This window comes from Podarcis liolepis (genome assembly GCF_965112155.1).
Source record: "Podarcis liolepis genome assembly, chromosome: 6".
Classification (NCBI taxonomy): Eukaryota; Metazoa; Chordata; class Lepidosauria; order Squamata; family Lacertidae; genus Podarcis; species Podarcis liolepis.
The window spans coordinates 70,269,265-70,293,209 of NC_139559.1; the positions used below are offsets into that span (position 1 = coordinate 70,269,265).

At 41.5% G+C, this 23,945-nt stretch overlaps 1 protein-coding gene across 1 annotated transcript in view; it reads right to left on the minus strand.

The window, feature by feature from the left end:
• The window catches only part of COL24A1 (collagen type XXIV alpha 1 chain), a 167,683-nt gene that overhangs the window by 84,895 nt on the left and 58,843 nt on the right, over positions 1 to 23,945 (minus strand). The window contains exons 14-22 of the mRNA XM_083510891.1: positions 22,739 to 22,783; positions 18,686 to 18,739; positions 18,535 to 18,579; positions 18,012 to 18,065; positions 16,833 to 16,886; positions 15,480 to 15,533; positions 11,003 to 11,056; positions 2,671 to 2,724; positions 1,818 to 1,862 (exon numbers count right to left, since the gene is read on the minus strand). Coding sequence (XP_083367017.1) covers positions 1,818 to 1,862; positions 2,671 to 2,724; positions 11,003 to 11,056; positions 15,480 to 15,533; positions 16,833 to 16,886; positions 18,012 to 18,065; positions 18,535 to 18,579; positions 18,686 to 18,739; positions 22,739 to 22,783 — 459 coding nt within the window. The remainder of the gene's footprint in view (positions 1 to 1,817; positions 1,863 to 2,670; positions 2,725 to 11,002; positions 11,057 to 15,479; positions 15,534 to 16,832; positions 16,887 to 18,011; positions 18,066 to 18,534; positions 18,580 to 18,685; positions 18,740 to 22,738; positions 22,784 to 23,945) is intronic.

A 23,945-nucleotide genomic window follows, 5' to 3' on the forward strand; every position in this document is an offset into this window, starting at 1 on the left:
TATTCCTTAAAATTCATTGAATTTATTTCTTAAAATCATACTGAATTCTGGGATGTTCTTACAGTGAAAGACAAGAAATGGAATATGGGAAATCTGTTGCCATCAAAAGTGCACAGACAAATTTTAAGAGAATGAATTTCCAGCATTTGCATCATTAATACCAACTCATTAGATAACAGAGGAACATGTTTAGCGTCCTCATCAAGCAAGGTTCCAAAAATATTATAAAGGTGTCTTCTTGTCAAGCTCTAGAAGAACGTCTAATCAGCAGATGCAAAAAGTGTTATGAGATTGCGGCAAGCTGTATGTGCAGAAGAGATTAAACTGGGGATATATTCTTTTATATTATTGGTGAAAGCATTTGCTTGGGCCTCTTCTTTTTTTTAACTCCACATCTATCCTGGGTTTTCAGAGGAAAAAGCAAACAAGCACTGTATTTTGAATATAAAACTTGTTTAATTAATTAAGTATGTATACATTTCGGTAGAGCATATATTTTCAAAAAATAATAAAAAGCAAATAAATAAAAACAGATGAACGAAGACAGAGTGATATCATTCAGCTTTCATAAACCTTGACATTTTACATACTGTTTTCCATCTGGTGCCTTGTCAGAGCCAAACCAGAAGTGACACCATTCATGCAGTTAACAACTATGCAATGAGTTGTCTAAAGGTAAACAGAAATTTGATGTGTGTTGGCCTGGACCACAGAGAGCTGAAAAGGAATAAAACCCTACACATGTCGCAGATCTAAACTGGACCTACCAATTTATAAGTTATGTGAACACTGTCCTGTCAACTTTGGCCCTCAGATAAGAGGCACGAAAGCGAACAGCAGAAAACATGAACCACTGCTGCTTGCAATAATACCATTCCCATTTCAATGCAACTTTCATATCCAGATGCAGTACACCTTTGATGACCAGATGGTGGCAACAAACATCAAGTGATGGCTGCTTCCATTATCCCCAACTTCTCTGAGCTTCTCTGAGGGTCAAACTACATGTCATGCTTGATGTGTTGGGATCAAAATACACATAGAAGGTACGATTATCCCTTCTTCCCAACTACAACCTCCTAAAATTGCCTCTCCAAAGTGGTGATGAGTCTTTATAAAAAAGAAGAAAAGGAAGTAACCTTTGATGCCAATAAGAGCTTCTCTTCTCTTTCTTCTCTTTTCCTCTTCTCTTCTCTAGGCCTCTTGGCGTAATATTGTTTTAAAAGCTTTTTCATGTTTTACTCTTTGCCTGTTGTTGAACGGCACCCTGATGTTTCATGAGATGGAAGTATATAAATAAAACAGGGTGTGTGAAGGGGTGGTTTTCAGAAGGATCGCAGCTGAGCAGCAAAGGGATAACCCTCCCCTCCCTGCACACTGCAATCCAGTAACAATGGGGGACATGGCTGTAACTAATCTAAGAAAGACAAAGAGACAGCTGCATGTGGTGCAGTAAGTGCATCACACAGTTTGACCCTGAGGCACCTGGCAGGTCACTGATGGAAGCAGAAAACTGGACAACACTGACTATGTTTCCATCCCAGCTTCATCTAAACCTCTCAGAGCCCTATGAGGCAGGGACATCAAGAGAGAGTTTCATGCCCAAGACTACCTAGCAAGTATCACAACCAAGCAGGAATCTGAGGAAGGGTTTTCTATGCCCTACTGATTCACTTAGCCACAGGGTGACCTCTCTAAAAAGTCAGTGGCAGAAATACAAACCCAACTCATGTCCATTAGCCCACAATGGCAAATAGTTGGAGAATTTCACTTTCAGCAGGTCTTCTACTGCAGTTCTAAAATATGAAGTTACTTACCCTTGGTCCAGCTCCCCCAATAGGTCCAGCAGGTCCTTCTTCTCCCTGAAATAAAAACAGGTTAGCCATTCTTCTCCATTCTTGAATGCTGTGTTTATTTTAAGCACATGGTGTACTATTCTCTTAAATACCCAAAGGGGTCTGTGTGCAGTTAAACATGAAAGAGTTAAAAATAATAATTAATAACCAGCAGTCAGAGATTTAGAAACAAAATGGATGGAAGCCTGTGGCCTTCCAATTGTTGTTGGACTACAACTCCCATTATTCCCAGCCAGAGTGGCCGATTGTTAGGGTTGATGGAAGTTGTAGTCAAACAACATTTAGAAGGCAATAGGTTCTCCATCTCTATCTCACCCACCATCTAGAATTCACATACCAAGTATTTGATTGGCTGTATTTACTGAAATTCCCAAGGTAAACAGATATTCATTAAACCCTATGTTGATGCTACTTATGTTTCTGATGGTCACAATGTTAAGATATCTCCACTGTCTCCGCAGCAAGTGAAATATCTTTTAACGTTAATACCTCTTAAAACTAACCTTACAAAGAAAAAAAAATGTATGCGCTCAACAACTTCATTCAATTTATTTAGGCATCCAGATCATTCTTCTTCAGAATGTGAAACTTAATTCTTCAGTATATCTGCAAGCTGCCAGATTCAGCTCATTTAAACAGTGCATAGGAATCAAAAGAAATAAATAGCACAGCGATGTGTAACCATTTCTATTCAACACCTGCCAAAACAGAAGGTCGATATCTTTGCAAACAAAAGCAACCACGTTAGTGAAAATGGAGTCCAATTTCAAGTAAAAAATGGTGTGAAATTAAGGGAACAATGTAGCTTTCTTACCTCAACACCTTTGGGGCCTGGTGGTCCTGGAGGTCCTCTGTCACCTAGAAATCCCTAAGTAACACACACACAAAATATTTAGATTAATGAATGAGCATGTTAGTCTAGACAACCTAGAAAGAGTGATGCTATAAAAGCTAAGACACTTCACTCTATTTTATTCTTTTAAGTGTTTCCTTAGGAAGCACACTTGTGACCATTTGAATTTCTTAGTAAAACTACAATATGTATACAATTATCTGCATATGCATTTCAGTTGCGCAGAACAAGGAAGCTTACAATGGGAAACTATCTGGTTATAGCGAGGGAAAGCTGATAACCATTTCCTGCTAATGGCACTGATCTGAATGAATCCATATTTTCCTATTTTAGGTGAGAAAGAAACTGGGGAAAGGAGTTTCGGACACAACATAGCTCCATGGTAAGGGTCTCCAACAGTTTTGCTGTAACAATCAAATTGATAACTCCACAGGACTGAAGTATCAATTCACTAACAGCCTGGAATGAGAGGAGTACATTGCACAATTTATTTAAAGTTGGCCTTACTCAACCATAACTCATCCATAAACTATCCAGTTGTGTGTCTGATTTAAGAATCATAAAATAGCCTTTGCTATATATTCTGTATGCATTCAGTTATTAAAACGCTACTTAAATAATACACAAACAACCCACCCTCTAGGGTTACCCACCACCAGAGAAACCCTGTTCCATGTTGTTTTCTGCAAGCAACTGCTCGGAGCATAAGTCCTGATCAAAAGGAGACAAGTCCAGAGATGCAAGAGACAGCTACCTCTAGACCTGGATAATTACGCTGCATTTGTGCATTGCAAACTGCTGAATGATCCAGTAATACTTGCCGGAGACATAGAAGTACTGCTACAGCAGAAACGTATAGGGATGAGGCAAGGCTGGAGCAGTTAATCATACAGAGACACAAGGAGAAACCTCTTTTGATGCATTAGAAGTAATTGAGTTGGATGCCTGATCTCACCAAACATAGATATGTGGCACGTCTGCCAACTGACAGGAAGCAGGAAAGCCCTGAGCACTGAATCATGCAAAAATGCAAATCTCCTCCTCCTCCAGGGATGGGTACTTGCAGGTGCCTTACTTAATTAATGTTCTTCATATCAGTTCTCTCAGAGTAGACCAATGTGCCCCTGTGTACAATTTGGAAACTGCTGTTTTATATAATCCAGCATCGCAATATAGCATAGCCAATACTGTGACTTCTTAAGGGGAAATTGTTATATTCTTCCGGGGTACTTCAGGATAGAAAACAAGGGTTGAGGAACAAGTTCAGCACTGTGAGGATGTCTGGATCTAGTGAAGCACTACTGCTTGTACAGTAAATGGCAACAGCTTTGCCATTTCATATTACACCATAACCAAGCTGTAGATGGAGGCCAGATGTTTAGCTTGGCCACTTTCACCACTGTTCTGCAGGGCTACCCTAATATTCAGGGATATATTCAGAGGTAAGTCCCACCCTCACACATTTCTGATTGGGTTCAGGTGTTACAAAACTGCTCAGATAATTACACGCACAACTATAACTGTACTAAGTTACTACTCAGTAAGTGGTCAACTGCATTCACCACAGGAGAAGTCTACTTTAAAACCACTAACAGTAATTACTACAATCAGCTTTTCACGTGATTTTTCAGTATGGTAACTGGCTTACAACCTCCTTCATCAAGCTACATTTCCAAAAATTTCTCACAATAGGAAATCGTGTGATTTCAAGAAGCGTTTATGAGGCTAGAACTGAATTCAACCAATCGTTAGCTCGCCACGTTGCTTGCTCCCTTGTGCAAAGTAGGTTGTGTGAAACACCCCAAACCCAGGAATGTTCACTGAGAAACACAACGATGGCATGAGCTGGCCCGTCTAGTTCTGTATTGTCTACCTTGATTGGCAGAGGCTCTCCAGAGTTTCAGACAGAGAACATCCCATCCCTACATGGAGATGCCACAGATTGAACCAGCAGCTGCTCTGCCACTGAGACACAGTCCTTCTCTTCATAGGCAGGGCTATTATCTAGGAACAACAACCACTGTTATAACAGCTGTGAAAATTCTGATCCTAAACTGCCTTGCACCTATACTCAATCATAAGAAAGGCTTCAGGAGTAAACCCTGAGGAATCCATACTCACTCCCTTGCAGAGAAAAGGCTAAGGAGTAAACCCTAGATGAATCCCGAGTCGAGTCCCTAAGACAGCTGGATGGCGTCTCCTTCTGGCAACTCCTGCAGCCAATTTGGTGCAAAATGTATTGCTCTACTTTCCTTTGGACCACATCAGCTAGGCCCAGAGGGAGGGCTTATTGTCTGGGCAGCACAAGACTTCCAGACACACCCAGGCTTGCGCCCCAGAGAGGTCTATTCGGTGTTGCTAACGCAGCCAAAACAACAGGGGATGCAGCAGTCACAAGTTACCAGTCTCTGCAGCCCACAGTGCTGTGATTCTCCAGCAGTGTGAACTTCTCCCCCGGAGGCGCCCTCAACTGTCTGTTGAGACAGATGGGTGCCAGCATATACCGGTACTTCTTCTTTTTCTAATTGAACACATCTCCAGTTTCCAGCCTAGTGGAGTTTGGCTGCCCTGCCTCTGTTGCCACTTCATCCTCTCTCCTTGGAACCACTCTCAAGCCAAGCTTCCACACTTCCTGGTCTTGGACTATGTTTTATCCTGCTGACCCAGCTAAACCACCCGTCTAGTGGATTACCAGTTTATTCCTCTTGGACCAAATGATCCTGCAAACATACATTAAACCCAATCATGCAAGGTGTAGGTAAAAGGATAAACAGATCCTCAGGTCCTACATGACCCTTTGAGTTAATGAACCACATTGCCAATGAGATCTGCTAGACTGTGGTTTGTACAATGCAGCCTCTGCTTCTACATTCAGCATAATTTTAAAATTATTTCTGAATGGCTTGAAGAGGGCCAGAAATGGCACATACCGGATCCAAAATTCTTGGAAAGGGCCAAAGAACACATTCAAACATTGACGTTGTACCGGGGAAATATAAATATTACTAAACGGCTGTTGGTTTTCTTTCCCGCATGCCTGTCAACGAACACGATATACTTTTCACTATTAATTAATTAATGTGATGCAGATGGGCAGGAACTTTCTTTGCTACTGCGGATCTTTAGACATGACTTATCCAGTTTGCAAAAAGTGTTTCCAGACACTATCAGGATAATTAACTGAAGTTTCCATTCCTTACAGGAGTTTCAACTAAAAAAAGAAAGTGAAGGTCTTTCAGAGATTTATCAAACATGCCAGGAAAGAATCTAGAGAGTCTACAAAGAGTCATATATACTTCACATTGCTATGTAACTTCCCCATTAGCTTTCTCTTACAGGATTAGTGAAGTTCTTAATATCATGTAAGCAGTCCAAACAAAACACCAGAAAGTAATGGAAAGAAGCTACCAGCTATTTCCATTTTACAGCATGCGTGGCAGTTAATTCTCAAATAAGTGCGCTGAAAGACATAAATGAATTAAATAATTAAAGGTTCCCGTGAGCCACGGATGAAAGGCCCTGCTCTGATTATCCAAATGTATATTGATATAGGCTTGCTCCCTTCTAAATCCAACTCTGCTAGAAGGTAGATACCACTGCACTGGGCATACTTGGATCATTCAATCATAAAATTACATATCTCCAGAGGGGGCTTCATGTTGCATCATTGGCCTGAGTCACTGCTCTGGATCTGACCATTTTCAATCAGGAGGCATGTCCTAAACAGCCTCGGTCCAGTATACCTGCAGGAGCGTCTCCACCCCCATTGTTCTGCCCGGACACTGAGGTCCGTCGCTGTGAGAAGCCAGGTTACAGGGAACCAGGCAGAGGGCCTTCTAAGTAGTGGTATAAATAATAAATTATATTATTATTATGTCCAGATCGCTGACATGTAGAAACCTGAGTGGCAGCCTCCTCTGAGGAGAGGCGGTTCTTACTCTTACAATACACTTTTTGGGTGGAAAAGAAAAACATCTTTCCAGGTTTACATTGCAAATAAGACAGCCTTGCCTTTCAGCAGCTTGTGCAAAGCGCAGTGGCAATGCATGCAGTGGGCACAGCCATGGAGTTGCCTTCCCAACACTGCTTTACAGGACAGGAGTAGGATGGCAGCAAGGTCGGGGACATACAATTGCACCAGTAGGACTAACAATCTGGTACTGCTGTTGGCACACCTACGTGGCCCCAAGCTCACCATGGCCTTGCCCATTCCGGTCCAGGTTGGCCACAGAGATGCCAACGTCAGAAAGGGTGGCTCTGGTGCTCTGCCTCATCACAAACTCTGCTTTTGGGTGTATGGTTAAATGGGACTGGATGCCCATAATGGCAAATGCTGTTTCCCACATCCCCACCAAGTGCATTTTTGTCAGAGTCAACAGGAAGGGCTTCAGAACCTGAGCCAAGTTATTGTGCAGGTTCAAATGGGAATAGACAATTTGTAGTCCATTAATCATATCAGTATGAGCCGATTAATTGATTTATCAGTCTACTAAATTTGCATAAATCTTCAGACAGGGGGGGAAACATTCTCTCTTTGTTCTGAGGGTTGCGGCATCCAAGGCCAAACTAGCTGTGATGAGGATGCAGCTAAAGTTGCACAGTTTGATCCTTAGACGACACATTGCCACTTTTAGTACACATAGGGCAAAATGCCTCTTCGAAGATAGCATTTGCTACCTGTAGGCTTTTTTAAGTATAGTAATTAATATTAATTATCAAAAAATCACTTGAGATAAAATCTGCTTAAATCTGTTAATTGTGGAGGCGCCTTTATATTCAAAATGTTTTTAATTGATTCATCTAACCAATTAGCATCCTTACGTCAGCTGCTCTTGTGATGGAAAGGCCAGAGATATCATTAGCAAACACAACTCAAGGGAAAGAACTCATACCAAAATCAACCACCAATAGGTTCTTCTAAAACTAATGAAATGAAAATACTTCCAACAATGTTTGGATGTTGATCACATCCAAAGGTCAAAAGAAAAATGTTGTTTACAAGCTGAACTGTATGTTCAGATCATGGTACATAATTATACAATTCAAATATACCAGGGAATTACATTTGTTGATTACTGTAGGGATTTGGGAAAAGAAATAGAAAAAATAATAATGAACCAGCCAGTCTAGCGTTTGCAGACAGTATGAAACATGGATATCTTAAACTAGTGTTAACACAAAAGTTCTGTAATGCTTTCTTGGCAGTTAGCATACATTTAACTTCTGTGGAAGCATAAAAACAGAAGAATGAGGAAAAGAGAGGCTTAGCAAAGCTTTCTTCCAAAAATAAAAGAAAGAGGGAACTCCTCAAAACCGCAGTCAGCACAAAGCAGCTGGGAGAGCTAAAGCTGAACATTTCCAGTGTCATGTAGGCCTCGACTCTTGGTCTTATAGACTGTGTAAAAGCTTTTCCATTTTGTCTAACGCTCATCTCAAATGTAAGACACCAATTTTCTCTGATTAGAGATGGCTGTTTGAGCTCTCCATGTACAAGAGCCAAAAAAATCTATGGAGACCATAAAGTCTCTTCGTAAAAGTTATTATTATAGCAAACAACATTTGAAGTTTCCAACTAACTAATCAGCATTTTGGCAGGGATCTGAGTGAATAGCAATAAACTAGAGCAGCGAGGGTTGTGACAGTATATTTTACTAGGGAGAAATGTGAACATACTTCCCGATCGCAGATATTTGTACCCAAATAAATGGCTGAAATGTTGACATAACATCAACATTAATATCAACATGTGTCATTGGACTTGGACAATGATTGCAATCAAAGTTGTTGCTGCAGGAGAGGTGCTTTTTCTAGGTCTTAGGCTTGGGAGAAAGTCATAGTCCACACAAGGTGTATTTAGAGTTGATAGGCGTTCTAGCAGAAACTTGGGACGTAGTCATACAAAAATTTCAACCAATGGCGACCGTGTTTTAAAGCAGCACCTGCCAACTTCTAAACAAGTCATAAGGACCAGCCTGTTGGAACAAGCCAATGACCCATCTAGTCCAGTATCTTGTTCTCACAGTGGCCAACTAGATGCCTGTGGGAAACCTGCAAGCAAGACCTCAGCAGAAGAGCAGCACTCTTCTCTCCTGAGGTTTCCAGCAAATGGTATTCAGAAGCATACAGCTGCAAATCATGGAGGCAGACTATAGCTGTCATACGTAGTAGCCACTGATAGTCTTCTCCTCTTTTCCTCTTCTCCTCTAAACCTCTTTTAAAGCCATCCAAGTTGATGGACATCACTGCCTTCTGTGGGAGCAAGCTCCATAGTTTAACTATGCACTGCATGAAGAAGTCCCTTTTTTAAAATCTGTCATGAAATCTTCCAGCATTCAACTTTATTGGATATCAATGAGCTTTAGTGAAAAATTTAAAAAGTCCCAAATAACGCAACCTTTCTTCATGGATTGAGTCACTCCAACCTCTTAATCATTTGGGTTGCCCTTTTCTGAATCTTCTCCAGCTCTACAGTATCAGTTTGAACATGAAGTGACAAGAACTCCACACAGTATTCCAAATGCAGTCACACCAATAGCTTTGCCTAACAGCATTATGATACTGGCAGTTTTATTTTTGATTCCTTTCCTAATGATCCCCAGCATGAAATTTGCATTTTTCACAGTTGTGGAACACTAAGTCGACATCTTCATTGAGCTGTCCACTTTGACCCCAAAGTCTTGTTCCTGGTAAGTCACCACCAGTTCAGACCCCATTAACATATACGTGAAGTTAATAAATTTTTGGTCCAACATACATCACTACACACTTGTTTATACTGAACTGCATTTGCCATTTGACCGCCCACTCAGTTTGGAGTGGTCCTTTTGGATCTCTTCACAATCTCTTTTTGTCTGAATGATCCTGAACAATTTAGTATGATGAACAAATGTAGCCATGTCACTGCTCATCCCTAACTCTAGATCGTTAAAAAATACAGGCTACAGCACTGGTCTTTGGGGTACTCCACTTTCTTCCATCCTTCCCTTCAGAGAACTGTCCATTTACAGTATTCCTATGGTTTGCTTCCTGCTACTTAAGTAATTCCTGATCCACAAGAGGACCTGTCCTCTTACTACATGGCTGCTAAGCTTACTTAGGTGTCTTTGGTGAGGTACCTGAAACTCCAAGTACACTATGTCAACCGGATCACCTTTCTCTATATGCTTGCTGACGCTCTTGAAGAACTCTCATGGGTTCGTGAGACAGGACTTGCCCTTGCATAATCCATGCTGACTCTGTTTCAGCAAAGCTTGTTCTTCACCATGGCCTAGGTGGTCCACATGCATGCTGACACCATACGTTCAGTTCATCTTTGGGCATTTGATTGTAACCACTTGAAAATTCAAAGTCCCTGTGAGGCAGCTTCAGAGAGTACCCTCAAAATTCAGTGGATTCTGTGCCACTGGACCCTCCCAACTGACCTTTATTTATTTATCTGACCTAGCATTACCTTGGTTTCCCTATCCACACTGGATCCAGTGTTCCAGAAGCCTATCCAAGAAGAAGCAGGAAGAAGCTGCTGAGAACAAGGCGTTTTGTCACCTGAACCCAACTCTGTCACAATTCTGATAGCACTGTCTGTTTATGATTCAATGTGTTAGTCATTCAGCCACAAAGCAAGGGTACTAGATCATGGCTGGGGAAACCAAATTCTTGCCCTTGTTCTAGACAGCCTGTTTTAATTAGAGTCCAAAATTATTGGTAACAGTGGATTAGGAAATGCTAATAGCTGCATCAGAGAATTTAGGATTCAGGCTTATAGCTCCCTTGCACAATCATCTTACTGCTGTCTTCATCATCCATGAATGATTAAGAGATCTAGCCCTGCCTATGACTAGGTAGCCAAAGACTCACAGTCTCAGTTGTAAGCTGAACATTGACCATGCAAAGTCTATGGAGTCTCCCTTCTGGCTTCAGGGATCCCTTGATAAGGGAAGTGTGAAAACAACTGAGGAAGGATCTGTTTCTACAAACTCCTGCCTATCTTTTTACCCTTGCTTCCTTCATACATCCAACTGGTAGGATCCAACAGCTGTGCCTATTTTTCTTCCATTTTCTTCTCCTACTGTGCTTCTGAGAGAGAACTATACAACTGGATTTTAAAGAGCAGCAAGTTTACCTACGTCAAGATCTAAAAGATTTCTCACAGACCGACCTCTGTATAAAAGTTATTAAAAGCAAATGGATAGTGACTTCAAAGTAAAAAAAAAAGTTACACCTTTTCTTAGCAAGGAATACTGATATTATCCTGCACTCTGAAAGAGCTTACAAAGAGTACTTCACATATGCTTACCTTTGGGCCTTCAGGGCCATTCAAACCAGGAAGACCAATATCCCCTGGAAAACCCTAGAAAGCAAGAAATAAATAAATAACATTTTTATTCTGCTTATTCAGTTCTAAAATCCAACAGTTGTATGGAGAAAATGTCGGTGTGGGTGATGCGTTTGAGTAAGACTTTACTAATTTCACATTTTCTAGATCAAGTTAATACAATAATTTATTATATTATTTATATAACTAATAATAACTTAATTTATATCAAACCATTCACTCTTAGACATAAATACCTATGAAATGTAAAAGTAACCCTGGAAATATTTTCACATTCTGTTCCCCAGCCCAAATTGTAATGGTTTTTTCTATTTTGCTACAAGAGCAACCTACCTCAAAAGACTCAAAACGATGCTATACGCTTAACAGCTCTGCCACGTTATGCAAGCCATATGCAAAGCTATTGAAAATAACAATTTTGGAAATGAAAATATTCCTCCAAAGAATCTGTAGATTTTGCATTTTTAGTAGTTTGTAAAGTTCTGTGGCAGGTTAAAGGTAAAGGGACCCCTGACCATTAGGTCCAGTCATGGCCGAATCTGGGGTTGCGGCGCTCATCTCGCTTTACTGACCGAGGGAGCCGGCGTACAGCTTCCGGGTCATGTGGCCAGCATGACTAAGCCGCTTCTGGCGAACCAGAGCAGCGCACAGAAATGCCATTTACCTTCCCGCTGGAGCGGTACCTATTTATCTACTTGCACTTTGACGTGCTTTCGAACTGCTAGGTTGGCAGGAGCAGGGACCGAGCAATGGGAGCTCACCCCGTCACGGCGATTCGAACTGCCGACCTTCTGATCGGCAAGTCCTAGGCTCTGTGGTTTAACCCACAGGGCCACACGCGTCCCCTGTGGCAGGTTAGGCACAAGTAAAAGGAAGGAACTACTTCGAGGAACAAAGTTGTCTCCAATGCTGTTTTTCTAGAAAAAGTGGTGCCAGAACTCACCATGAACACCCCCCTTGTTCTCTGAAAATGGCAATGACGCCCACCTGAGAGGTGCCGGAACTGAGTTCTGGCGAGTTCCGACTGAAAAAAAGGCCCTGGTTATCTACATCCTTTTCCTTTTTGTTCAGAAGCTACCTCAAGTTCATCATCAACTATCTTCCTTTGCAGAACCAACAGCTCTGTTATAGGAAACATGGAATGCCTTCTTCGACCTTGGGTGAGACCACTGGTGTTCTATAGGTCAGCAGCAGTGACTGGAAACAAACGTTTCAGATGGATATTTTTCTTAGTTCTACTTGGATTGAACCTAGGAACTTCTGCAGACAAATCACGTGCCCTGTTACTTTAGTAAAAGGTGACAGATTTATACATTCTGAAGCAGAACCAAGAGTATGTGCCCTAATACAGCGCTATGGCCGTTTTGGATAAATACAAAATATCTCAACATTCTAGGAGTTCCAAACCACAGAAGAATCAGTGAAATTTCAGAATGGTAACGCAACTGCTTTGTGTCTAAACAAACATCAGCTAATTTCCCCATTAACTAAATAAAGCTTCACACACACACAGCCTAAAAACCATTGCTTGAAATAATCCAGAGAGCTGTTTAGGCTCACATGTTAGCCTAGCTGAGTGTTTGCTTTTCTTTGAACAGCAGGCCTCTTATGTCATAACAAGATGCTTGTTTTAAAAGTGGTTCGTACTGTGGCATTTAAAAGGACAGAGGAAGGTACTGTTTGAGGAAAAACAAATCTAAAGCCTCCAAGTGTATGTGTATAATTGTTATAATCCTAATTTCACACTTTCAGGTGTTCTGAATGTCAAACACAAAACTTAAGCGATGCTAGCACATTTCTGTTGGAAATATGAAAGCCCCGGAACACGTTGTGTTTCTTGTGAACAGGTCTGGAATTAATGAAAAGTTCATACAGTGGTACCTCGGGTTAAGAACTTAATTCGTTCTAGAGGTCTGTTCTTAACCTGAAACTGTTCTTAAGCTGAAGCACCACTTTAGCTAATGGGGCCTCCCGCTGCCGCTGCACTGCCAGAACACAATTTCTGTTCTCATCCTGAAGCAAAGTTCTTAACCCGAGGTACTATTTCTGGGTTAGCGGAGTCTGTAACCTGAAGCATATGTAACCTGAAGCGTATCTAACCTGAGGTACCACTGTATATCCAATAATGGTTCATATATTCAAAATCCCCCATGCTATGCAGTTCTGTCACTGTAGCTGCATGGAGGAAATAATATACAGTGGTATATTATCACGCACATTCTCAACCCGCAGCGTTCGCAACCTGCAGCACTACATCTGCACATGATGCGATTTGGTGCTTCTGCGCATGCGCTGAAAACTGGATGTAACCCGTTCCGGTACTTCCGGGTTTGGCGCAGTCCACAGCCTGAAAATGCACAACCCGCAGCGTTCGCAACCTGAGGAATGACTGTATAGTGGCCAGATGTCTCTTATTTTAAGAGTATGTATCTAATTTCAGATAACTGAAACTGAACTGCTCCATAGCTCCTTTGGTGTCTCTTGTGATTGGAATTTCCACCTGGCAACCCTGAAATAACAAGCCTTGCTTTGGAAATATAGGTCGAAGCACCTTAATTAATTAAATTACTCTTGGCCAAAGGCACTTGAGAATCAAGAGATTCAAAGCACTCTCATGTTGCAGGAAATTATGCAGAAGCACTGATAGCTAACTACCAGCTGTTAGGAGGTTGGGGTTTTTTTTAATGTAAGTAATAGTAAACAGAAGTTATTGGATACCCCAGTGCTTACAGCATTGTCTGCAGAACCTCAAAACGTCACAGTTTGAGATGAAACATGGCTTGAAAGTAGACTTTTGGGAGCACGATCAGGGATTCGTGCGTAAGAAACTTGCATTTTGCTGCCACCAAAGCATGATTCAAATCAAACGTGCCCCTTTTCCTTTGTAATTCCCAAGCTCTGTGCACAAAACATATGGCAGTCGACTCCCATATGGCTGACCGTCCTGAAAAAAATTAAGTGCGCAATTTCAGATCAAAACAATTTATGGATACAATGAAGTATCTATTGAAAGAAATGACTTATGTTTTCTTTACTCCAGATGCAGTCTGGAGTAAAGCCCCTTGAGGAAACAATAAATTCTGCTTTGAAAGAAGTTTGTGGGATGCAATGCAGGGACTTCCCCACCGAAGGGGGAAGAACCCCACGAAGACACAGAGAAGCTCAGTCTGCCGGAGTTGGCAAGGAATCCTTTTTCCATACACAGGATAGTGGTTTTAATCAGATGGCTTTCCAATGCAGATAATAGTAACAATGCTCCTGTTCTCATGAAATTCCATTTTCACAGCAAAAATAAAAATAAAGTCTTTAAACTCATATTCAAAAATATACTGTAGCTAGGCCCAAGAGAATGGGTGCGCCTGTTGGGATTATTATTTTTACTTCTCCCTCTCCCTGTTTTCGGTCAGCTGACCCTCATTACTCACCACCGAACACAAGCTACATGAGAAAATGCTTGTGGAAGCACACTGCAGTTTGCCATGCAACACAAGCCTTAGATTATATTTATGAGCCTTAGATTATAGTTATGAACTTTTGAACGTATTTCTGCAATACAGTGGAAGCTCAGTTTTCGAATGTAATCCGTTCTGGAAGATGGCTCGACTTCCGAAATGTTCAAAAACCAAGGAGCAATGGGTAGTCGCAAAATCCATTGAAAAAATGGAAAAACATGCAGTGGAAGCCATTCAACTTTTGAGGCTTGTTCAAAAATGGAAGCAATTACCGTCTTTTTCTGTGTATAAGACACCCTCATGTATAAGACGCCCCCTATTTTGGGGGACTCAAAATTAAGAAAATGCACTATACACTATCCGTGTATAAGATGACCCCTTATTTTAAACCTCAAAAATTTAGGAAAAATATATAGTCTTATACACAGGGGGAAACGGTACTTCTGGGTTTTTGGATTTTGGGTTCCGAATCATTCGTCAACAGAGACGTTTGAGAACTGAGGTTGTAATGCAGCAATGTATTAACCAAATATGACACCTGGTTAAGGCAAATAAACCAGTTTTAAAGGGTTTTCTTCTTCTAAACAACTTACTGGCTCTTAAGCAATTACGTTCCTAAGTTAAATATATTTATGTATTGCAAAACATGGATGTAGATTCTTATTGAGGATCTTAAAAGGATCCCAGCTAACCGGGTCAGTGCAAACTGTATATCCTGCTTTCCAAGCAAGTACTGAATAACATCTGCATTAAACGAAGAATCAGAAATGGCTATTTATTTATTACATGTATACACCTCCTTTCTTCTGGGGCATCCAAAGTTCCCAAGTGGTCTCCCATTCAGGCACTGACCAAATTCAGTACGGTTACTGCGTCATGAGCCAAATCAGCCACCCTTCATGCATGAGCAGCGAAAGCTTAGCCCAATTGTGCTGTTTTCAGTGCAAAGTAGGATGCATTATTTACTTCTTTAAATAGTTCCTTACCTCAGGTCCAAGAGGTCCCGGTGGTCCCCGGGGTCCTGGATCTCCTGTTTTACCCTAAAATTAGAGCATCCATTATAAATCCAGGTTTTTCTGATTAGTTCTGCATAAGACATTTCCTATTTCTTCACAAAAACGTACATCTGAACAATTACCAAAAGAAAAGTTTATATCTATCTATCTTGGTTTTAAGGGTTTCATGGTGAAATGGCTCCCGTTTTTGGTAAATTTTTAATTCCAAAATAGGGGTGTATTAAAGGCTCTACTGAGGGACGCGGGTGGCGCAGTGGGTTAAACCACAGAGCCTAGGACTTGCCGATCAGAACGTCAGCGGTTCGAATCCCCACAACGGGGTGAGCTCCCATTGCTTGGTCCCTGCTCCTGCCAACCTAGCAGTTCGAAAGCGCGTCAAAGTACAAGTAGATAAATAGGTACTGCTCCGGAGGGAAGGTAAATGGCGTTTCCATGCGCTGCTCTGGTTCGGCAGAAGAGGCTTAGTCATGCTGGTCACATGACCTGGAAGCTGTACGCCGGCTCCCTTGGCCAATAAAGCGAGATGAGCTCCTCAACCCCAGAGTCGTTTGCGACTGGACCTAATGGTCAGGGGTCCCTTTACCTTTACCTAAAGGCTCTACTCTAAGTATGACTAGTCTTGGATACAACCCCTTTATCTATTATCTATCTGGAGTGATTTTTAATATACCATTTGTTATATTTTCACCAACAGACGGTCCAAGGAATATAAAGTTTCCTATTATCAATTTGGATATTACCAATGTTCACTCTGTACTGGTTATTAATTTATTTTTTGTGTTTAAAATAATGTCAATGCACGCATATTGGAAAATACAACTAGGATGCATCGTATCCCTGCAATTCGAAAAACAGTTCAGTTCCTGTCACATGACACCCCCCCCCCCCATTTTTGGACTGTCCTTTCTCTTATATGAATCAAATAGGTTAATGGTTTCATATCCAATAATCAGATTCTGTAGGTGTTTCTCTTTCTCCCTAGTTTCTTGTTGTTATTAATTTGGTCAGAAAGAATTTTTTTCCCCATTTACATTCTTCAAATTTATAAACAATCCTTGTTTGCTTGAAATAAGAAACATGCATAACCAGTATCAGGACTTTAGATTATGAAAGCTGAACATCTGAAAATGCTCCCCAACCACATACACACCCCAAATATATTGCCCAATGATTTAGTTCCTTACTTCTTATAAATAACATGCATTGTATGGCAATGTGCCGGATAAGATTTGGTCAGCAACCCTTTTAGATATTATTAAATACCAAACTCAAATAAATGCTGCTACTGTTGAAGTGCAAATGAAGTTAAGTGTTAAGGCATACCGGGGGTCCTGGTTTTCCTCTGATTCCTGGTGGTCCCGGCAAACCAGCTGTACCCTTTGAGAAATACAGTTAAGAGTGGCTAGAATTTAAGTGAAAATTATGGCAGCACATTCCCATTAAAAATAGAAGGAGGGAGGAGATGGTTTTATAAATTATCTGTCACAGGACTTGTTATGCTTCCATTTGGGGGATAAAGCATTCCCATAGAAATATAGGAAAATCCTATCCAGATACAGCTTAACTCTGCAGCTCAGCTAAAATAATGATTATTTTGCCTGAGCCCATAGATATTTTGCATTACAAAGCTACGTGGGGGCTGACAAGAATAAAAGAGAGACATTTATATTTAATTCTTTTTCTTTCTTTCTTTTTGCCACTGCTACGAAACATTTTTCTTTGAAAACCAATCCACCTAGATGGGTTTTAAAGCAAAACAAAACCTCTTGCTTCCCTCCTGTGCTTATCCTTCCCCATTCTGTCAGAGAAACATACCGTAGGTTGCTTCCAGACAACCTGTTAATTGAGCAACCATCCTGATTCGTTTGCACAAAGTTTGCAGGGCGCTTATCTAGAGGACATAGGGAAAGGGGAGAATGTTCTGTTGAGCAAGGAAAAATCCTTGCACTAATAATGTTAGCCTTAGCACTATGTTGAATTCCGCTGAGGATGTTGTTTTCCGGAAGGCAGCAATATACCCTTTGGAATCAATCTGCCTCAAAAAATATCACAGGCAAAATTCTCCCTGGCCCCGAATACAGTGATTGAAGGCGTCCATAGCAAGGTCTTATGCATGGCATGTCCACGGGCAGTCCTGAACACAGAGTGCCGAGTGGGTGGGGCTACCAAACACCAATTTAGACCAGTGCCTGGGCGTGGGTGGCTTATACAGCCAGGGAGAGGATCAGAGGGAAGTCAGAGATGAAGTCTTCCCTCTGGTCTGCCCCCCAGGTCATGCCCCCAAGCTCGCCTACGATTGAATGAAACCATGAGCGAGCCCCAGCAGTCAGTGCAGCCGGATGAAGAGGAAGTGACATCAGCAGAGCTGAGAATGAGTTATTTGGATACCACCCACGACTGATAAACACAACAGTGCAGAACATAAGACCACTCTGTATAAAGTGTAGCACATTTCCAAGAAGACTAAGACTTGTTGGTCAAAACAGAGCTGTTATGAGTTACCTTGTCTCCTGGGTATCCCAGCTCCCCCATCTCTCCTGAAGTGCCTTGTTCGCCCTAAACAATGTATTAGCATATTCAGAAACATTGGGGGGGGGAGAGAGAGAGAGAGAGAGAGAGAGAGAGAGAGAGAGAGAGAGAAGGGACACTTTAATAGAAAGTTTTATGAAGTCCAACAGACATAGAAATGTGTCAGTATGGCTTGTTATTCACAGCCCAAGTGCATTGCACTGCTGCACAAATGGGTATGATTTCAGAGCCTCTAATGGCTAAAACAGGTCTCAGCATTTGATGAGATTATTCACAGTAGTAATAGCTACAGCAGCAGTGTGTGTTGGCAGAGATTCTTAGCCCCGAGTAGCTTGTACAAAACAAAGCGGCGGGTAAAATGTAGAACCTTATTGCAGGTGCTTTCCCCCCCTCCAAAAAAAGAAACGTAAGAAAGGGTTCTTTGTAGAATCACATTAGGAGGTGTAGATAAGGTTCAAAGTTAAAAGAGCACCGATAATGAAACTATTTAGATCACCTTATCACCTTTCAATCCAGGTTGCCCCATACTCCCCGGAAGACCCTATGCAGAAGAAAGATAAAAGAAATTACAAAACACAATTGTTCAACTGTCTGGCAGAAAAGGGCTTTCAGCAAAACACTTGGGTATGAGCTATGAAACACTGTACCAGAGGTCCAGGAATCCCAGGTGCGCCAGATGATCCGGCTGGTCCTACAACACCCTAAAAGACAATAAAGAACATGACTGCTCTGTGTGTTTACTCTTAAAAGGGAACTAAGTCATACAGAGAGCCTGTATAATAGGAGTATCCAACATATGCATTTGGCCTACAAATCCTGTCAGCCCCAGTCAGCACGGCTAATAACCAGGCAAGATGTGGGTTGTAGTCCAACAACACCTGGAAAACAACATGTTGGCCACCTCTGTCATAAGACAATATAGTGTATTTGCTCCTTGAGTGCTGGTTTTCTTCTGACCCATCCAAGCTAACCTGTCTGAGAGCTAATTAAACAACAATAAAACATCCAAGATGTGCGTGTAATCACGATATTACCGTTCTCTTTCCTCAGCTGGAAAATACATTGCAAGGATATCCTGCCTGCCTGATAGACTGGAAAAGGGCTGAACAATACAGCCAGGTAGAACTTTTCTGCTCTTTCCAGATGGGGAAATGTCTATGCTGAATGACGGGATGAAAAATGAAGTATCAGGAAGCGCCACTCATTTGCTCGCAAGTGTGGAAGGTCACGTTAACCGATTTCACACCCTATTAGCGTGCATTTGGGAGAATGCACATAAGGTTATCTGCAGGTGGTACCTATCCCCCCATGCCCTGAGCAGAATTACTAAAACAAGCAGCTCAGTTTGCTGGAGGAGTGGGAGGGGATGGGTACATACAACCATATGCAGTGGCCTTGCCCTGTTATTCAGTCTTTCAAGGCTTTATTAAATAAGCCTATCTTACATTCCAAACATAATCTATGGACCCAGTGATGGTCCTTCCCCCCCCCCCTTATTTGATAATTCAGAAGCAGAGTTTTCCAATAAAGAACTACTTTGATTCCTTTGGTTCGTAGCTGCCAAGCTTATAGCGGCCAGACAATGGAAGTCAGCTACAGGGGACATGTAAGACTATTGGTACGGCATCCGAAAACGAAAGACAACTTTTCTAAAGTTTGGCATCCATTTACAGAATGTATTAAAGTAAAGGAAAAGCCTTCTTCTCATAAAAAAAAAACAATTCTGGGATAATATGCCAATAAAGGACAATTGTCTGGAACTATAACGCTGCTTTTTAGAATAGTACTACTTCCTCCTCTCTTCTCTCAGCCTTCCCTTCTTCCCCTCATCTTGCTTTGGCAGTTTCTCTTTATTGTTGTTATTTTTGCTTTTTGTGTATCAGAAAGTGAAAACAATTACAAAATAAATAAATAATGACCAACACTTTGAACTAAGCTCAAAATATGACATGGAGTTAGTGAAGTTGGTAAAAAAAAAAGGACCCAGTTGAATGTTTTCATTTCATTTCTTTCTTTCTTTTTTAAATGTACTAGCTGAAATTTCTGAACACACTTCAAAGAGAGCCCCAAGTACAGCCTGTAACAGCAAACTAGCCTTGATAAAATTAAAGTATGAGTGACCCAGGCCATGTCCTCTTTCTGCAGTGGCCGCTGGGACACAAGCTTATGTTATACCAAAGCTCTCCTAGCACAGCCAAAATACGGTTTTTCCAGAGGTACTCATAGGTTATGAACCTGATTCTTCAATGGCACTGCAACCCTGTCTAAAATAGGCTCTATCTCTATGATACATCAACCATCCTACCAACAAGAGCATTTCTGTCTTGTCTCAGTCTCAGCTTGCTCTCCTACATCTGATTTCATACATCACTTCAGGATCTGAATGTTTTGGAGGGCTAGCTTTCTAAATACAAGGCATTCATAGGGAACCCTGGGAACATATAGAACTTTTAGAACAACTCAAAGCGGGTCACTTCTGAATAACTCATACCTCGTGATTATTATGAGGGTGTAGATCAACTCTGAGTAATCACCCGGGCCAAAACTCCTCTTAAGAGTGGGTTGTGTCTCAGCACAGGCAAAGGGAAGAATGCCACTTAAATGGATTGTGTATTTTTCAAAATAGAAATGGACTAAGTAAACTAACAGTAAAGTAAGTAAATATTCCCCTGAAAATGAGTGTAGATAACTTTTTTTAAAAGCCTTTTTTACTTCAGGTTTTGAAGCAGACATTTGGACTAGATTGCTCTGATGTGTAATTGACCCTTTCATTTAAATGTGCATACATGTTCTGTCACATCATTTATTCCTAGAAATCAAAAGCAGCCACCATACCATTAGTCTTAGTATTTTCTGGCAAAGTCCACCTTGGTTTCGTTTCCAGTTATAGTTTTTTTTTTTGGAGTTTGTTTGGGTCTTTTTTTAAACAGTAGAATATTGGGACCTTATTTTAACCACAACTTGGAACTGATTTCATCACTGATTTCACTGGGACTTGCTTCCAAGCAAGTGTGCTTAGGATCTCAGCCATAGCCTGGAAGCCTTGATCTGGCAATGGCTAAATGTACTTTTGTCTAGAAACAGCCAAGCCAATGTTGATGTTATGGAAATATCCATATGGCAAAGTCCTGCGCCGACTTGAAAGCCAGCTGAAACTATTCCAGCTATAAGAAAGAGAAAATAACTTGGGCCCGGTGTGTTGATCTAGAGTAGACTCACATGTGAGCTTGGATGGAAACGAAGGCTTTCTACAAGCACAGAATGGGAATATGTTTCCACTGAAGGGAAGAAATACTTGTGCTACTTGCTCCTTAGCAACATCCAAGAAAAACACATTTTAAAAAATCTGTTTTAGGAAGCAAAATAAAAGAATGCTGTGAAGAATCAAAATTATGGCACTGAAAGGCAGATCATGTAACATGATGACTAAAGAATACAAGCGTGGCTGTGCATAAGAACTCATTTTGCTACTTAGAAAGTAAGAAAAGAGACTACTTTTAATTTGTAAGGAGCTTTGTCAAAAGTCTGAGCAGGCTTTATGAACTCAAACGTAAACAATATACTTGAATCAACATCCTATCATTTTTGTGTCGCCGCGTATGTTTCAGGATGGATGACCAAACAGCATACATGAACAAATTTGCAACAAATGCGCAGCTACTTTTGCCACTGATGTGAAATGGCTACGGATCTCGTGCACAAAAGAGTTTCTGTCTGAGAGAGCATCTTTTCACATAACTAAACATGCAGTGGAGCTTTCCACTGTCTTTCTCAAATGCATTTAGATGCAAAAAGACTTTTGCGATCAAGAATCAAATTTTAAAAGCTGCTTCTAATGGCAGAGCAGTTAATTTTGTCCGGGGGCCAGAGACAGAGCACATAAGTTTGGCAGTGAACCAGCACTGCCAGATGCTACACATGTGCTATAGCCTCGCACTCTGATAAGCACATACTCCTATCATGCATCTGCCTGGGTGGTTGTGGCACAGAAGACGGGGTGGTTGGCCACAACACAATCCCCTCCCTCCTTACTGATTCCTTGATGCATGTTTCCTCTGGAGAAAATTAGCATTGCCATGCATCTGTGTAGGCGGTTCATGTTTTCAGTTACATGCTAAAAGACTGCAGCTCACGTCTTCCTATTCAGTAAATAGCATATGGGCATATATCTCCAAGCCATGTTTTCTCTATTCCAACCCATTTAAGCACTTTTTCCCCGGAATTAAAAAATAAATAAAGCTTCTCTAATAAACATGCATAGTTTGTGTTGCAGCATGGCCTACTTTGCTCTTTATTTCAAGTTCATTCATCCTGGCTGCAAACCTCCCCCACCCCACAACCTTTTGCTTTCTGTTCCATTTCCGTCTTGCCCCAGTTCCCATTCAGCCAAATCTGCCATTGTGTACGGTTTCAGCAGGAAGCACTAACACTCAAGCACAAGCCCTGGTGTTACAGCACAGGTTGCCACAATTCAATCACAACAGTCCTAAGATCACAACAAAGTTAAAATGACCACAGATCAAGGCAGCCATGTACAAATTGCATGTACATTAGTGAACTACAGAAGGTTTGTGCAAATCACTATCCCTAAAATCCCCTCAATATTTAGCAGAAACTTCTGTGAATGCATGGCACAGCACCCATGAGTAATTAATTGAACTTTTGAAAAAAGGTCTATGGGATGAAGCATATCTACTCACTCGAAGTCCAGGAAATCCAGGAGGACCAACACCACCAACAATTCCCTTTGGGGGAAAAAATGGGCGTAAAACAATTAGAATTGCATGTTTCCAAGCAAAAGTTCAGATGGTGACAAACACAGGGCACAGGTTGCAGGATATGAGTTCGGCATAGGGAAAAAGAATGTAAGAGCCCCGTTGGATCAGAACTGTGGCCAGATGGCTACAAGATGCTCACAACATCCAGAGGCATGTTGCCTCTGTTCCTGCAGGTGACAGAGAGCACTCATGATCACAAGCAGCTGATTCTCCATGAATCTGTGTAATTACCATGCAAAGCAGAGGGTTAGCTCCCAGCCCCCCAATGGGGATCTCCCATAATAAGGGATTAAGAGAGTCTGCCTTCTAACAGCCGACCCAACTTCGGGGGGGCTGCTGCTTGGCAATGCTCATAGGTTTCCTAAGGAGCCCACTGGGACTGGTCCATGCTTGTAAGTAGGCTTGTAAGTTCAGGCCAACACCCTGTGGACAGACCCCAGCACATGGGCAAGGGCCTTGGACTACAAGTGAGCTGCATGAATGGGACCTGCCTTGTACCCAAAGTTGTAACCCAAAATAAAAATGGTGGCCTTGTCTCCGTGCCATTTCTTGCTCTGACACCCCACCTTTCATGCTTCTGGGCATGTGATTTTTGTGGCAGCAAATTCCACACTCTGCGCAAAAAGGTGCTTTGCTCGGTCTTTCCATTTATATGCTGCTTTATCTGTTCAGTATGCAACGGAATCGAGGTTATTGATTCACACATTTCCATTTTGCAGCTCTGAGGATCCGCTGTTGATTGCAACACCCCTCAACGTGTGAAATATACATTTTTTATTTATTTATTGTCATGCAGACCACACTGCTGCACTCAAGGATCTGTGATGGTGGTGGAGGTTTACCTGTAGGGGGGCTGACAATTCTGCTGCACAGTTACAATAATTTCTACCTCACAATCAACATTATTTTTCAAATAATGATGATAGTTCACATTCACTGTAAGTGATCAAAGCATTCCACACACACCCTTCCACCACCCTGCAGGAAAAACCAATAGTATTATTCCCACATGGCAGATGATTGACGTGGGGGCGTGTTTTAGAGGGGGACTTAATAAGATCCAAAAGGATTAAGTGACATCAAAAGTTGAAGCGTGATTCGAACCAGGGACTTCTTGATTTGCAGTCTC